Here is an 18614-nt window from a genome sequence, read left to right on the forward strand (position 1 = left end):
GACATTTACCCACCCCCGTGTTTATTTCGTTTTCAACATGACATTAGTTAGAGGCGCCATTAGCTCTACAAATGACACTAAAATGAAATCTATTCATTTCCTTCGAGCCGAGTCAATCGTCGGTATATATTGTTCAACTTCACGCGATCCGAGCATTACCATGACACTCGCTGACGATCCGATTTCGTTTTCAGAACTAGCTTTTAGACGTGGGTTCACATTTCATTCAAACAATTATATTGTAGGGGTATAAAAGATAGCGAGAGCAAATGATTTTATCGAAACAACTATGTTGTTTCAACAACCAAAATGTGTGTGAAAAATTGTTAACAATATTAATTTTAATGTTAATTATAATACCTTTACACAATTAGTACAATGGTAGATACATAAACCGTAAATATATTGTTTCCAAAAATCTGTTTGAGTAATGTTTATGTATCCGTAGTGTATATTTTTAAATTTAATACTATATTTTTTATTATAAGTGGTACTCGTAAGTGTACCAATAGAAAATCCACAACTTTATTAACCAAACAAAACCAACACCAGTCTTCGAAGATAAACAGCATTTGGGAATATAGCCTGCGGGCGCCTGCACTCGCATGGAAATGAAAGGTTCAAATAGTGTACAAATAAAATAAGAAACGTAAAATTAATCAGTCATTTTCTACCCTACTACATTCATGGATTTGACAAGCTAATTTCTGCTTGTAAATATAAGAAAATATATACCTTATTTATTGAGTACCTTAATTTTGATCAAGCAAATATAAGTAGAAATTATTCATTTAAAACATCATGTTCATAGTAGCGTAAGATAGAAGCATAACAATTATGCAGAAATAGGTTTCCTCGCTACATTATTCTCTGACATTTATGCAACTAATTAGTTGCAACATGCCTATTATTTTGAGAATTTTTAGAATACCCCATATAAAAGAAACTAATCCAATTAATACCGTATTCAAATTGCGTTCTAGCAAAAATGTGAACAGTAAATAATTGTGAGTGATTATCGAAGAATACTTCGTATTAGTTCGATAAGTACTTAACTGGAAAATAAGATAAATTGACATCAAACGACTTTCAAATTGCCCGGCAAATGACACGCCTGGCTGTATAATTTTCCCTCAACGATGGAAAGAACCACTCAAAATGTGCTTCGAAGTGTAGTATTATCAAAAAATTGGCTTTATTATCAAACTATTTGCCCGCCGTAACTATCTTGATCAAATAAAAAATTAATATGCCGAGGGTGACCACACGTTACACGGACAAATTGGTTCAATCGCTCAGCGGTAGCCCACGGGACTATCGTATGCCCATATCCCTACTGGTCATTACATATCCGATGTTTATGTCCGCCTGTCAAATATTCAAACAACCATGAATCAGATTTTTTTTATGTATACTTAGGATAGATAGTAGAGATAAAGACATAATCGTTTTAGTTAGTTTGATAGTGCATGAATTGAAGCTGAATAATTTACTTATCATAAAGAACATTTAGCTACTTTACTTATCATAAAGAATGCATTTGTACCTATCTGTTCTTGTCTGTTACATATGCGTTTATTATGGACGTTTTTTAATATTTTTATATAGTAAGAAATAAATATTGGTTGGGTTGGGAAAATCGAAACAATCAGTAAATTCTTGTTCAATTAAAGAAAAAAACATTTTACATAATCAGTATCAGTTACAAAAAATACGGCAATCGTCTGTGACTCCGATTCGGTCATTTCAATAAAATTATACAAGACGATGAAAATATAACTGAGACGGCTGAATGTAGGTGTTCGGAAGCATATTTATTTTTTAAGACAATATTTCCTTAGTCATGCCATTTTATGTTTAAAAGCTCTAATAATAAGGGTGGCATTTTTTATTTATAATCTGGTGTACCGCAGTGGGCGCATTGCTACGTGTCGCAAACGTTCTTCGAATTCAAATACAAATGTTCTTTTTTTAAATTTCCCTCGAATTATAAAATCAATTAGGCATCGTTCACTTTAGGGATGTTCCAGAATATATCATTTTGTGCTACGATATAACGACATTATCTTTGATGATAATCTATAACCATTTTGTGTATACTTTTGTTATTTCCCAATTTTAGTACGTTGAAATTACTATTATTATTTAAGTTTGTAGTGCTTAATGTCTTAACGTTGTGACATATTTAGGTATATTTTTAGTTATATTTATTATCGATAACAATATTTTGATTTACGAGTAGAATGTTATAAAGTTTGAGTATTAGATAAAATCAAATTTACTTACATGAAAAAATCTTATTCAATTAACTTTATTTAAACAAAATTATTCATCGTCCAGATTTCATAAAACTGAGCATCACGCTCGAACAGTCAAAAACAATACTTATTCAAATGAAACAAAAAGCAATTAACGGTGGAGATATCCCTCCGTCCTCGGAGGATACAAGAGAGGAGAGATTATTGAAAAAATAATTAATAAATATTTATGGCGAGCCACCTGAGGAACGACAAGCGCGGAATCCATTTTTATCCAGTGTTCGAGTACGCATCTGCAGCGTTACAGAGTAAAAGCGGTTTATTACGAATGCAAAATTTTCCATTCATATTCAAAATTTTATATCCCGATGTGGCCGGGAGAAAGCTAATTTATTCCGAGGGAGCTAAGGAGAGCTCCCGCGTCTTGGGGAGGATTATGGAAGGGTTGAGCACTGCGGAATTGACAGGTGCCTGTCAAAAATTACAATTAATAATTGAGACCGCAGCGGTTGCAGTACGAACTCCGTTGCGGCGTAACCCGATAAGGTACTTAATTTGATTACAAGATTTTTTATTTGCTTAACTTGTAAGCCAGTTTAAAATTCATAATTTTCTTAAAATAATATTTGCGTACTTTTATCTAAGCGGGGTTACTTTTCATGTTTTATTTAGTTAATTCTCACCTGGAGTTGTTTGAATATTATAAGATCTGCAAATGATATTATAAATAATATGGAAATATAATGTAATAAATTGACTGGTAATTGACAGTCAATTAATTACATTATATTTTCTATTTATAAAATAATCTCAAGTAACTAAACACAGTACCAACACATACGATTAATTTATTTTTTAATTCCTTTTATTTTTGATCTCTGATGACGTCCGTCCATAGACAATAAACATGAAGAGCCATCGATTATCCGTTTTATAGCCATGATAGCGAGTTACGGCGGTAATCCACTAATAACTGAGTTTTACGACCGCACAACCAGAGAAGTGCCCTTTTAGCAATTAAATCTCCAGAATTGCAATTTTATTGGGAGTTCCTCATTTTATTACATGATTCCTTGCTTTTTTCTCTGTTTTCTAAATATAAAGCATACCGCTCAAATCTTCAAATTTCATAGTTTTAATATCAAAATACGATAGGAATTATAAATTCCAATAAAAATTGGATTACCAAATTGGATGAACCAAATAAAATACTCCTAAAATACAATTTTTAAAAGCTTATACGATAAACAAAAACTAACCACCAACCCATTTATCAACACGCCAACTGTTCCAAATCTCGCTAACCATTACTCAGGACATGTCGCATCACTATTCAGTGAATGGATCGAGTGCATTCGATTGCGTTCATTTTAACAAACGATGGCACTTCATCAAAAGGTCAATACGAATACATGCCCCATGAATGTCCGGTAGCACTTTAGGGAGTGAAATATATCGATAAAAGTTACCGATAGACTCGATCGAATTATCGATTAGTACGGTATTTAAGATAAGTAAATCATGGATTTTACTATTACATGTCAATAATTCAGAAACCTTTGTATTATGTGATATAACGTTAACCTTGATGTATGAGTTCGACTAGCGCTTAGCTCATATTTATTTGACGTAATATGCAAAATAAAAATGTCAGTATATTATATTGTCGTCATATTTTAGTTATAATCTACTTGCTGTTGCCGGTGACACCGCGGTGATAAAGTTTCAAGAGTTTCAAATAATACTCATATGATCCAATTTTCTAGTTAGTCTGTTTTGTAGACGCTGTCCAAATATGAACTTAAATAATATTCTTATCCGTTCCACGATATGAACACACCTTGTCTCTCATATTATTTTTATTTTAATGCATGTGTAATAATTGATTACACAATTATTTAACTCAGTAACTATGAAATTTATTTTTCCTCTCTGTCATAATATTTAATATCTCAAGTGAACCATTAGTAAAATAAAGGATATATAAAAAATAACATGTTTTTTCTTTTCACATAAACGAATATTTGCCTGTTGGTATAATATGGAAATTCATATCTAACCCTAGTCAGATAGCGTCATATGGCATCTAAATGACCGGCAATATGTCATCAATTAATCTAGTATCGATATCGGTGCGTCCAGCGCATCTCTTATCGCGCCATATTGATGATGGCTATTTTTCCCACGTAGCCACCGGCTGGTGTATTGCAGTGTATTTTGTACAACTGCCTATAAATGAAGCTTTGAAAAATTGTTTTGAACCCTTATTTTTTAAATATAGGTACCTAGATAATACCTCGGTGCAAAATGTATACAAATTATTCAAGTTGTGTCTTACTATGAACTTAAAACAAAAACAGATTTTAAAATTAGTCTGCATGGAATTGGTATACAAACTAAATTTAAAAGGATTTTACGTAAATTAACGAGTAAATTTCGGAAAAAGCTAATCGAACACGGACTTTTCGTGTTTAGATACATGACTTTACAGAAAGTTTTAACATAAGTTAAATCCTTCAGAAGACCTAAAAAAACCATAGAGAGTTCAAAGGGGTGAGGTAGCACACATTCATCTTTAATGAAAATATTGAAAGGTGTCAAACTTTAATATAAAGGCATTGGGGTTAAAATGCATTAATGTGTGCCATTAACAAAATTTTACGTCCACGAAATTAATTTGGAGATATTCACGGCGTCTGCGTCGTAAATATTTTGTCCGATTAACCGTCGTTCGACAGCCGCGAGGCGTAAGAAAATGTTAATTAACGAATCCATTGTTTCCCCGCCCGGCGGCTCCAAGATGGTGCCGCTTCCGTTTCCGGCGGCCTTCTTTATGCGTTTCGTTTTTCGTACAGCAGCGGTATTGCGGTAGACGCGACGCGGTAGAATATAATGATTTTAATTTCCTCTAATCAAGCCTTCGGGGCTTAAGAATTCTAATCATGCACGCCGCCACCGCAAGCTGACAGAAACATCACCACTTATTCTGATTGCGACGAGTGTGGCGTTGAATAATTAATACGCCTTCATTTTGCGTTATACCCCACTGAAACAAAAGCGCCACGCGTTAATTTATGAATTGTGACGCTACAAACGGCCACTTTGAAACTCTTTTTGTTTCCGTTCCAAAGCTTAGTAAATCTTACTTGATATATAAAATAAATCTAAACATTTGCATTTTTATAGTACTCGTAAAAAACCTGTAAGAATTAGTCGTAGTTGTTGTAACGACACAACTTCTATCCCCGTGACTAATATATTTCGCTATGTTATTCCATTGATTAGAATTTCTGTAATAATTAGAGTATTTCTTCTCTAATTATCACAGAAATTTTAAGTCTTCTTCTTCTTCTTCTTCTTCAACCATTATTCACCCAATGCTGGGTATAGGTCTTCTCATGGTGTTTCCATGATTCCAAATTTTAAGTACTTAAGTACAAAGTCTTGAAAAAAGTATTTTTATTTGCTATGTCTTATATTTAAACTCCTTTTTTATTACCACCTATTAAATGTATTTTAGTTAAAAGCAAATTGACAGAGAAGTATTGCAGGTAGATCTTAGACTATAATCACTATGATAAAACTTTACATTTTCCCTAAACGACTTATAAATGACTTCCTTTTCTATTTTCAATGTTCTACATAAGATTTCCAAAAATATTTTTCATACGATTTTCCATTGATTTACATGAACTTTTACCAAAAATCAGTAATAATTTTCGTTCCATCAAACGTAAAACATGATAGCTATTATCAAAAATATCGTAGCGAGTAAAGTTTAATTATATGGGGGTGGAGAACAACCCCTTCGTTCAATTCGCACTAACGACCACATTTCGGTCGTCTAAATCACGCCGACGCCACTTGCAATTAATTTTTTGACTATAAAACGTAGCTTATACTACGGCGATGCTCCAGTCTGTAATAAATTAAATGTATTGGAAATCTTCTTACTATTATCCATATCTAATATTCTTTATTTATTTTAATAGTCAGAACTTTGTATATAATTACAAACCTATGTTATTTGAACATGGTTTCGTCTGTGATGACATACTATTTTTATGAGCGGTTGTACCATAAGTATTCACATCGAAGCATACTTCGATTTGAATGATGTAGTATGGAGGCATACGGAGGTTGGCATACGGAGTAACCCAAAGAGATTAAACCTCAACTCAAACCAACCAATATAAATATAAAAATGTCTTTAACTGATGATTGAAAACAGTACGATGGCACAATCACTACACTCATTTTAGTTTACTTATATTGCATAAAACAATTGTCTACTAATTCTATATAAATAACTCCTTACTATAAATACCTACTTGACTTTTTAACTGTTGTATCCCAATTACAAAAACCTGTAAACTCTGAATTATCTTAAGGTTCAACGTTCAGAAGCTCCTGTTTTTGTATTCAAACGATCCCGCCTCGTGGCCACGATTGCGGCTGCGGCGGCGCACAATGAAATGCCCCTCGTGCCGTACTCGCAACGCCCGCAACCGCCGCAACACATAGTGGGTACAAACGTAATATCTGGGATTTAGATCTAAAGCTACGTATTATGTTCATTTTAACACAGGGTTATCAACAGGTTGGATAGTTACATAAAGGCACGCAGTTATATAAAGCTTTCTAAGATTATAGCACTTAATACTGTCGTCATAGAGGAGAAGAAGGTGTAGCAGTGGTGGTGGTGGTTTAACGTTGGGTTCTACCATTGTCCCTGGAGGTACTGATCTGATATTTCCGCTAAGTATCAGTTGAAGATTATGTTGATAGTCTTCTGCAACAAGCTTCAGTGAACATTTTACACCAGCAAACAGCAGCGTGGAACATAATAGAATCCACGTTCTGTCTGATAAACATAAATCATAACCGACATTGTAAACCCTTCTAATACTCACAGCCGTAGAAATAAACAGTCATAGTAAATCATATAAACTAAACGTAACAGTGCAATTTATCGCCATACAACAGGTAATCAAGCCTATAATAAATACACAAACCAATATTTTTCACATGACATAATACACGATCTACTTATACTCCTTCCGACGAAAGTAAGCGAAACAACTTCATATCCCCGACACACTTATAACCCTCGAATAAATAAGGCACAGCGGCAATAAAATGCGAAAAACGATTACAGATCAATGAAGCGTGGCTTCCCTCTCGGGGCGCAAATAAAGCCAGAGTACACACTTCAAATATGCTTTTCTTAATCGTTCTCATAAAACAAAGATCAGCCCGCAATCCCCTGCGCGATTTGGTGAAAAAAATATAAAATTTTCTCCCGTTGCTCATATCGCGTCTTTCAGAGATCCGTGGAGATTTTCGCCGCAAATTGTTTCATAAACGGCGGAACCCTCGCGAATCGATATCATTAAAATCGACATTGCAATCGGGAAGTTGTTATGAGACACAGTTGGAAACACAAACGGAATTACGATCAATTTCGTACACACCGGCTGGGAGCAATTTTTGTCCATGTTCTTTTTATACAAATGAGATTAAGCATTTACGTTTCATTGTACCAGCTGTTATTAGTAACGGCTTCTTTAACTACACTCTTTGTCTAATAGGCACACTTTATTGTTATTTAGCACTTACATAGGTTAGCTATATGTTTAACAATTTTTAAATTTTAATAAGAAGAATCGTTTGTATTTTCTGATAATTTTGCAACTTTCACTTTCACTTTCACTTTAATAACCTTTAGAATAATTACCTAAGTATTTAGTTCCTTAAAAAAAACAAGAAATAGATTTGTCACATAAATTAGAACTTCCTTTAAAATAATTACATGAAACTTACACAAGAAGAAGAGCTTGTAACAGAAACTGATCTTTAAATATAACACACGGTTCGGTCTGAAACTGATTTTATTACCCACAAAGTATATTTTATACATTTATTATAATTGCCTCACCTCTGTCTAGGATACTGGCTATGTTGTCAAAGTAATTTGGTAGGGAGAGATGAAGGATCTGCCAGCCTCACTCTGCTTATAATATAAGCCATTTTAATCTTAACTTAGTTAAAAATCTTGCGGCCGCCGTTGACATTAATCATTTGTGACAGCGCCGTAATGGATATAGTGTAATTAATGTGATTAAAATCAGATAGGGTATTAGTATTATTTGTTTATTATACGATGCAGTTAAATACCTGTTATTTACTTCTCAAAATAAAATGTAATATATAGTTATACTAAAACAGAAATATTTTCGATAAAACTATAATGATTTGGACGTAAATTGATACCTAATGTGGAAACTTATCTGTTTGTAAAAACAATATTTTATTAAAAACTAAGTATTTAAACATCTGTTTTTACAGTCATTTATCTTTTAATTTCATACTTAGCAAATTGTACTTACATATCCCACTCGAAGTTGTTCAAAACTAAATCTGTTGTTTAAAATATACACTTTGACCTATGAAGAAATAAAGGGCAACTCACCTTTGAATTTCAATTTAGCTTTCTATTTAATGTCGACTAAGAATGGCTCGATTTAACCTTTAGTCTCAAGCAGCGCTAAATTTTAATCGTAACGCAATTCCGCTAAACAAAGGAAAATGCCTTCATCAAGCACAAATCTAAAGTTTAATTGAACGTCGACATTGAGAGATTTCAATTCAATTACTAAACCATATTTAACGAAATCCAATCCCCTTTCCCCCGAGAAATAATATTATTTATTCACAAAAAATAATACAAAACGCAGCAGCGAGACGCCGAACGCTCTGTTGGTTTAGCGGAGATCATTCGATGTAAAAGTTGGTACAGAACGGAGGCAGGAAGAAAACTTGGATAAGCGAAACCCTCTAAAAATGATTGATGCCACGCGGGCGGGGGACGATCGCTCACCGGCGCCACCAGCATCGTTGAGGTGTCTCACCACCGATACATTGACGACTATCAGAGAATAATGTTCTTGCTTTTGAACTAAGCAAAATTTGATCAATATATGCTAAAGACTGGTTATATTAACTGATGTACGCCTAATAATTCTCAGAAAAGTCGTATATGGCCAACGCGATGAGCTATAGCCTAAAACCCTTCTCATTCTAAGAGAAAACCGTTGCCTAGCAGTGGGACGGTAATGGGTTCACGACGACGACTGAAAGTTTTAAGTTTGCAGCCTAGCTATAAATATTTTTAATATTATTTTATTCGATTGCTTATCGTATCTCATTACCGGTAAGAAGGTAAATTCGCTTTCCTGCAAGGCTAAATCAACATCATATTACTATTACGTATTTTGATAAATTATACAGGTCCCTAATATAGCCGACCTACTTCATTCGCTTGAACATAACTTATTGGACCTTCCTTTAGTGGTAGAACAAGTCCCTTAACATTTTAAACTGAATAAACGTCGAACCGATGGAAATACGAAAATGAAGATCATTAGCGCTATTGGCGCGAGCCCCCGCCGATTCATTATTACTCGATAGAATTTCGAATTTTTGCCCCCACAGTTTTATTGGCCGCTGCCGTCAATCATTGCACGGAATTAGATTTTAGCATTAAACTCTCAAAGCGAACAAAGGCGGTCGGTTCAATGCAACGTATAACCAATTTCCTTGCATATTGAACATCGCCAATTGTTTGAGTATTGAAGACATGTTAGACGTTTAGCTCGGGAGCTAACGAGCGCCGTGATATGGTTTGTTTCGGAGTCTTTGTTGGGATATAACAATTAGCCAGACAATGAGCCGGTGCGGACGTTATCGCGAGATGCGCACAATGCCGCCGCGACAATGCATGCTCAATATCTTCTCGCTACCTGCTGAGGGCCGATGCACTCGCTTGTTGAATCAGACTTCTTGGCTCTATCTACGTTAAATGGACAGCCATAGATTAATGTAACAACAGAGGTGTAAGACATTTCAATTCTGCTCTTCATGTTACAATGGAATAGGGTAATAATACCGGCCAAAAAAGAAGCCAATAAAATACCTACAAAAAACGAATGAATTGTTAATAAATTTCATGTTCTAACATAAACTAAATATACGCAGTCGTAACACACATACTAATACACTAATCGTAAAATTATATGAATTTCTTTTCGTAATCGAATTCAGTAGGTAACCCTGTAACTGCTATAGGTACTCACTGGAGTCTAAGACATCATACCTATTAAAAGTGTTATATTTATTTACATGTTTCGCTTAAACAACCTGTAAATATGGTGTGTCTGTGGCATACACTACTCTATGCAGGTGTCTCTGAGACGGAGACGCGCCTCTTTGTGCGCTCTTCCTCCGGCACCGGCTGAATGCACATTTGATGTTCCCAACATGTGTGGAGATAACGTGGCTCCACTACCGCTCCGTTTTACAGTTCTGTGTGCTTACTGTATTGTGTAAAATACGTTATGGAAAATACGTAAAATACCTAACATATAAATATTTTCCTTTGTTATATTTATATGATATGTACCTGATGTTATGTGGTATTTAAAAATGTAACGAATTAAAAACAAGCGTAAAATTAGATGGATACCGATTGACATCTGTAGCTCGACCCAAATAGGATGGAGGTCCTCAAGCAAATCCTTAGTGGAAGGACGCTATAGATGAAAGCTGACTTATTAAGGCAACTAGCCTTAAGAGTGACAATCCATCTCTGATCGGCTCGAGGTTCTGCCCTTCGAGGCTTTAAGTAGGCAATATGTGGCAGTGACCATTTTGGTAAATGAAACTTTCAGGGGGTCTGCAAGCAAAAACAAGAACGTTATAAAATATCTCGTAAATTTTTTAAACAACAAAATAAAAATCACCAATAAACTAAACCAACTAAACAAATATCAACATACAACATGTTAACAAATCAGTGGCAACCGAGGCGTGACATGTCGGCGTCACCTGTGAATGGAACGTTTAATCGCGGGGCTAATTGTGCGAGGATTGCGCAGGTAAACACTACAGGATTACACTGCCACACATTCGGGGAACACGGATGTACGATGGAAATGGAGGAGGTATATTGAAAATTAATTTTAGAAGTAACGTTGAAAGATAACAGTAAATGTTACTCTTGTCAAATAACGGTTAGATTTCTTTGTATTGATTTTGATTTGGAATCGCCACGTATGGATTATTTAACTTTTTTTAAATAATCTTTTATTGAATCATGTGTAGAATACCATTTAATAATATTTAAGCTTCTGCCTACAATTTCGATATGGATGAAAATAATATTATTTTTTAAACATTATTATACCTATTACAATGTTTTTAGTAATTAAATAGCTCGTTCCGCAGCGGTTTTTTGTAATGTTAGAAACAAATAAGATTACTCTTATAAGTCTTTGGCAAATTAATGGCGTTAGCATCTGATAAAAGATATTTTGTATGCTAAGGCTTACTAAAAGTATAATATAGTGTTCAAGGGTGGAAGCATAACTAAACAATTGTACGAAATATAGGAAATGTAGATGATATTTAATATTTAAAGTATTTTTTTTACTATTTGTACATATAAAATCTTCGTTATTCTCGACTTTACACGCTGTGTAACGTACACCGCGGTTCACGTTATCTGATTACTGTAATCGTCGATCGTGTTCACTGGATTATTCAACGGAAGTGATTTAATTCCGGCTGATATTCACTGCGTTTGATGGTACGAATTAATGGTTTTGTGGCTTCTAGTGATGTGTCATTAGGTAACACGTGAATATGTTACGTTTGGTGAGGTGGTGTCACATTTTTTAAATTATTTTTAGTGAGTGACTATTTGAAATGAAATTCGGTTTTGTTTATGGGACATGAACTGTATGAAGGGATTTTTTATATCATTTGTGCGAATCTCATTTAGTAATTATATAAATTTAGTTTTTAATGTAGATTCTATTCAAGTATTTCCCTTTTCAAATAAGTACATCTACGTAAGTAGAACTCGTGTAACAATGAAGCAAAAAAGAAATAAACAATATTTTGAATTTTAAGATGTTAAGTCTATTTACTTCATTTTAAAATAAAATCCCTACATATGTTAGCTTAAACTAATAAAAATGAATGAACCAAACACGACTCCACGTTTTTATTGCAAGTATTAAAATTACAAATACGCGGCAGTTATGTCAACAAGTTTTTACGGCCATCGGGGTATTTGGGGGTATTTCATACCGAGGGATGCTGGGGAATGGAGCAATGCACATAAGTCTGTAAAAAAATCGGAGTTATGTTTTATGGCGGACGTGCGTCGAATAAAGGTGCCTTTGACGTATATGTTAGGTGCTGTTTTGTTACGCGGAATTCGGTAAAAAATATATTAAAACGTCTAAAGTTAAAAATAAAATGAACGCTTAAAGATCTACAAATAATTATATTAAAGATATCTCGCGCAATCGTTAGCGTACCTTATAAGCAAAGGGTTCCGGGTTCCAATAACATTGAAGCAAATATGTAAATCATAAATTTTATTTAATTTCTGGGTATCTATTTCTGGCTATTTAACTTGTTTTTCAATGTAAATAGCCACGAGAACGAGTCCAGGTATGCTTCTATGAGTGAAGAAAACGATATTTATTATAGTTGTTATTCTGTTACCAAAAATACAATAACGTAACACAGACGTAGCAAAAAAGATTCGTCGTAGCGAGCCCGTAGCGGGCCGCTACCATCGTGTCGCCGTTCGGCAATTCTTTATTATTCATGGGACGATCTCGCTCGCAGAGTGTTTTATATGAGCGACGATCGAGTATCAATTTGTACCGAACGGCCCGTATTAGCATTTCCTACGCCTACATTGTTTCAGGGGAGAGAGAAAAGTAGAGTAACATTTTTCGTTAGTTTCTGGCCAAACGATTATGCAAATTGTACGCGAAGATGCACACCATTGAACACGGTATTGTGCTCTTATTGAGTTAGCAATTCGTAGTTTGTAACTCCATGTACCAATTGATTTACGGTTTTATTATAATACGCTTTATACCAGTTTTGGAAAACATATTATACACGACAAAAAATATACTAGATTGTGTAACTTTAATTTTATATCTATTACTTGGGAAAAATAATTGCTTTGTAAAAATGTTTCTTAAAAAAACTTAATGCTTATTGCATCCGTTATAATGTATGGGTTCGAAAAAGCTTTAAGACAAAGTATGTGTACAAAATACCAAACTTTGAAATTTGAAAGCTTTGACAATAAATGTTGATTTAAAAACAAATACCTACATGTTAATGAACTTGATTTGTATACAGCCAGAAGCCACACATAGTTATCCATATATAAGAATAATACTAAGTGAGTAATTAAGAATACGGAATGCGGTTTCTCGCCACAATACGCAAATCCTACACACCTGGCTTTCAGCTACAGTTATTAGCCCATTTCAACCGCTTGCATCTTCACCACAAAGCTAAGTACTGTCTAACCTGAATATGCCACGTAATACACAATGGTTTATTGGTGTACGATTTTCTCTATGTGATTTTAAGATAATATACTCAATGAGGCACTTTAAGCGGAATATTTTGAACTTTCCCGTGTTTATATTATTATACTTTAATATTTAGTGCCTAATCTTTTCTATTCTCTTCTTTTAAAAAAATCCAAGATCACTACGAGAGATTAACACAAGCTATTTTACACGTAATTTTCTTATGCCTTTATTTAGTTAGCCATCCAGCCTAAGAATAAACGAATTAAAATCTTAGCTTCACGAAAATTTTAAGTGATGCATGTAAGTACAAGTCAGTAAAACTGGTTGCTATTTTGAAATCACATTTAATGTATTTTCCTGCAAAATAGGAAACTGTAGTGCAAGAGCTGAGGACAATCGCAAATCCCACAAAGCCGGCTCCCAGCTCATTGCGAGTGTCGTTCGCGAAGCCGCAGCACGCTAAGTAGTGCACGTTTACGAGTGTTCGTTAAAGATACGATAAAGACGGCGGCGACGCGGGGACGTTGCTTCCCGACCAGCGCTACCACACTAAGATTCTTAATATAAATTCAAATCTGAATTAATTATTCAGGTGTAGTTCAATGAACTTCATGATCTTAATGATTAAAATATTAAATGAAAACTAGACTGATTGTTATACGTCATATTTGTTAAATATTTATTCATTCCTAAATAATATATCTGATTAAGAACTATTTAGGTCCAAACCGCTATCGTAAATAATCGCTCCTCAATTAAAAAAAAACTTACAACTATTGCTGTTCCAACAAGGTCTTAAATTATGTTATAGTTGTGCAATAGTCAAGTTTCATTGCTAAGCCATATTTTTATTCCTAGAAACAATACATGGAACTTAGTCCTCTATTTTTATATATTCATTAATAATGGTCATTTTTTGGATTGGATAATAATGGTCATTTTTTGGATTGGATATTTTTTGGATTGGATAAACATTGAATATTTAAGTGTTAATAAGCATTTAACTATATGAAGATACTAGTATGATTGTAGCAAATTATTTTTTATCTCCCACAAATCCTATTTTTCAATCAACGTCTTTAAATTTACTCCGACGTAATCCCATAAGCGAAACTTAACCCGCGCGTGCTTGAATTTTTCATTCTCATTAGCGAAGCTCATCTAGTGTCGCGACGTTCCCAATTTTCGCTTACCAAATGAACATTCATTTCCTCGCAGATGTATAGTTCAACTAACAAGGGCTGTTAATTTAAATTTAGTATCTCGCGTAATGAACGGGAAGATGATTGCTATAATGGGATTGTAGATTCCGAGGCGCTAAGTCACATGTACTGCGCGTTCCTTTGTAATAGCGGGAGTTGATTAAGTGTGATTTTGTAGTGCTGAAAGTTGACGATATTTACAGTTGTAATGTATTCAAACTTCAACGAAGCTTCACGTATTCTGAAGTTAGTAATATAAAGAATAATAATTATCTATTTTAACAGATTTTCTAACAAACTTCGACCTAAATGACTAGCTATTTATATTTTTTTATTATTATAAGTGACTTTATTTCTTTTACCGCGCCCTTCAAATCAGAAAATAGCACTTCTTGACATTGCTTTTGTATGGAAAAATAGGTGTGATAATGCTACCCCCGGAGGCGAACTACAAAGGGTTTCACCATTTTTTTTTTATCATCATTTACAAATCTTATCCTTAATGAAAGAGCGAATAAAAGTGATGGATCAAAAAACATCGATTAGACGACCTAACATATTAAATGCCTGCTAAGCTTCTATACTTAAAAAGACATATCGGAGACATCGCTTTAGTCTCACACGCTCATGCAAATTCATGAGACGGTGGCAATTTTTAATTACTCTCGTGTGATCTGTCTGCGAGCGCGAACTGGCGTCTTGCGGTCGCAGCCGGCAAGTGACGGCGGTGGAACGGTTAACTGTTGAATTTTACACCTTTTATGCATACCTGAGGCAGGTACGGGTTAACACTTTATGAAAATTTAATATTTTTTTACTTTTAACAGGTTACCTGCAATGTGTATTCCACATAAATTTTAAACTTGTTTTATAAATAAATGTTTTGTGATTTTGTATTACTACTTTGTTTGTGTATTGTGGACTACTTTGTATTATTACTTTGTAGTTAAAACCTAAGCGTAATACAAAGTCATTTAATAAATCATAGGTATTTTATTTATTGTTATGTTTATACGAAAAAAGATTGTTATAACAGAGCATCTTTTCTTTTAATATTTATGAAATAAAAGAGGCTTAAAATTGGGCTGTATTTAAGGCAAATAATTCGTAATAATAAATCATAAGGAATTATTATTTTATCAATGGTTCACTATGTGTATATGAAGCGTTAAATTTTGTTTGACATATTCGCTGAAATATGAACTACGGTTAGTGAAGATGAAACGTAAGGCGACGGGCGGCGGCGGAGCGGTTAAGTGCGGCATTTATGGCTTTTCTGCATATTTAATGGCACCGCCATAATCTCTGCGGCGGGGTGTCTACGCTTTACCTGTATTGAACGAGAATTGTTCTTATGCTATCTAATATTGTATTGACGTACCCTTTTAGGAATGAATTAACACTGAACCCAACTGAAAATTTTGCTTTTGTTAAGAGTATCTTTAAAGTGAAATTTCCATTTTGCTTTTTTTTTCATTGGCATACTCATGGTTTAAAGGAACATTAAAATATGATATGGTTCGTTTTTGGGATGAACTGTATCCTGGCGATGCGTGATGGCGATATTGTATAAAATGTAATCGTAATTTACAACCTTTGTAAATGTAGAAATTGCCCTCGTCGTAACGAGTAGAGGTATATTAAGCAGTAAATGAGTTTATGTATACTTAAAAACCATACACAATACACATATGTAAATTATGCAGTACCTTACCTATATGAATACAACATAGTAACAATACTTATAAAAACACTATGTACGCATAACTTTTATATATTCCCAATGCAGTCACAAAAAAAAATCGTTATTTTATTTCACAAACCAAAATATAAACAGAAGAAAATGGTAATGGGAAGAGTTACACTAATCCGTAATTTAGGAGCTAAAGCCGTCGAATTTGAAAATAATTACAGGCATTAGACGCGTGCTAAGAGGGCCGTATCAATTACTGTCCGTAAGCAAACGGGTATTACGTGCTCGATATTAAAATCAAATTTACGATCCGCCCTCGGTTGTCAACCGCCCAAACCGGTACCGATGTCGCACGTATTGACGTGTGGATTGAGGCTTTGGTACTGGATACAAAAATAGTGAATTGAAAAACTGGTTTCAAACGATTGCACACTCATTGGCACACTTTGGCGTATATAAGGAGGGTGGATGTGCAAACACCCCCTTATCATAGGTACGATGAAACGAGAAATCTTCCAAAGGGAAGACTTATTATTTTACAGACAAATTTTAGATACTATTTATTCCAGATCCCTTTCTTACAATTGATGACAAAATCCCAAATTAAATAAGAAACAGAACACTTTTAAACATTTTTCTACGACTACGCTACTGCTTTTGGACCCTTCCCACCCCCTCTTAAGAATCACACACCCATGACTCCTCAGCAGTACTCCCGGAAACATGGACATACAATAAAATCATCATCCAAATCAATAAATGAAAAATCAATTCATTGATTTTGGTCGGGGATTGAATCAGAAACATTTTGGATGTCGATACGGTGACTTCTCCGTCACGAAGTTAATTCCATAACTGACTTAAAAACAAATTCTAATATTAATTTTAAAAAGTCTTAGCCAAAGACATTCAATTACATGCGTACTAAAAATAACCTGGTAAAACGTTGCCTTTGCGGATATTTCACAACAAATTTCAGAATCGTCGTAAACAAGGTGTATTTATGAAAATTTCTTCACAAATATTTTTAGAATCCTTACGAGAGATTTTATTTTCAGAGACCGTTTTAGAAGCGAAGCCAAAGAAATACGCAATTGAGTTATTTCTGACATTTAAAAAGTTTTTTGTTGTCCGTACAAAAGAAAGAGTTTAGTGGTTGGTCGCGCAACATCAATTAAAATCGCATTTCGAAACCGACTCGTAACACGTTATTTCGTCATTTCCCCACTGTCGTAGACTGATACTTAGATTATAAGTTGTAATGTATAATAACACAGATTATAAATTGTAATACAGACTATATTACATTATGATTTCGAATTGACAACAATCAATTATATTCTTGTTATGTTATCATGACGATTTACTTCGACGGTCGTAATGATCCTAGTGCTATTGAAGGTCCCGGGTTCGAATCTAGGCACGACATAGTGTGTTTCTGTGTTACATGATAGTGTGTATGTAAGATTATAGTTGTAAGTAGACGTAATAAATTTTTTTGAAGTTAATAACGAAATATTTTATAATTGTTACAGATGCCTGACGAAGACCAGATAACGCACAAACTATTCCGTCCTTCCACATCGAAAATGTAAGTTTTTTTAATAAAATAAATTCTGTAAAATTCGTCACAAATACTACAACAATGTATGAAAGGAAAATAATTTGTAGAGTTAAATAAATTATGTTTCTTCATTTAGTATAAGTGTAAAAATAACCTTAAGAACTGATATGATAGGCAAGTCAGTTTAAAAGATGTATAAATGTTGAGAAATCACTAGAAGTATGAACGAGTGTAATAAGTATTATGTGCGTAGATTATATTTAAATATTTTGGTAATATAAAATAGAAATGTTAATCATAAATAAAATAATGTTATTTAAAAAATATGTAATAAATTTAATATTTCAACACCCACGTTAACAATATTAAATTGTTATAAACGTGTTAGATATATCTATTTTCTAAAAATATTTTTCGTAAACATGAAAGAACGGAAATAACATAACTGCGGCAACAACTAAAAACAACCGGGGCGCAATAACT

General features: G+C 33.9%; 1 protein-coding gene across 4 annotated transcripts in view; it reads left to right on the forward strand.

Annotated features, from left to right (window-relative positions):
- LOC140753108 (uncharacterized) overlaps positions 1 to 18614 on the forward strand; it is a 251251-nt gene that overhangs the window by 199970 nt on the left and 32667 nt on the right. For all 4 annotated transcript variants that reach the window (XM_073087490.1, XM_073087493.1, XM_073087491.1 and 1 more), the window contains one exon: positions 18103 to 18158. In XM_073087490.1, coding sequence (XP_072943591.1) covers positions 18103 to 18158 — 56 coding nt within the window. The remainder of the gene's footprint in view (positions 1 to 18102; positions 18159 to 18614) is intronic.

Source organism: Epargyreus clarus, unplaced genomic scaffold (genome assembly GCF_041222505.1).
Source record: "Epargyreus clarus isolate Ecla_fem2 unplaced genomic scaffold, WU_Ecla_fem_2.2 ptg000026l, whole genome shotgun sequence".
Taxonomy (NCBI): Eukaryota; Metazoa; Arthropoda; class Insecta; order Lepidoptera; family Hesperiidae; genus Epargyreus; species Epargyreus clarus.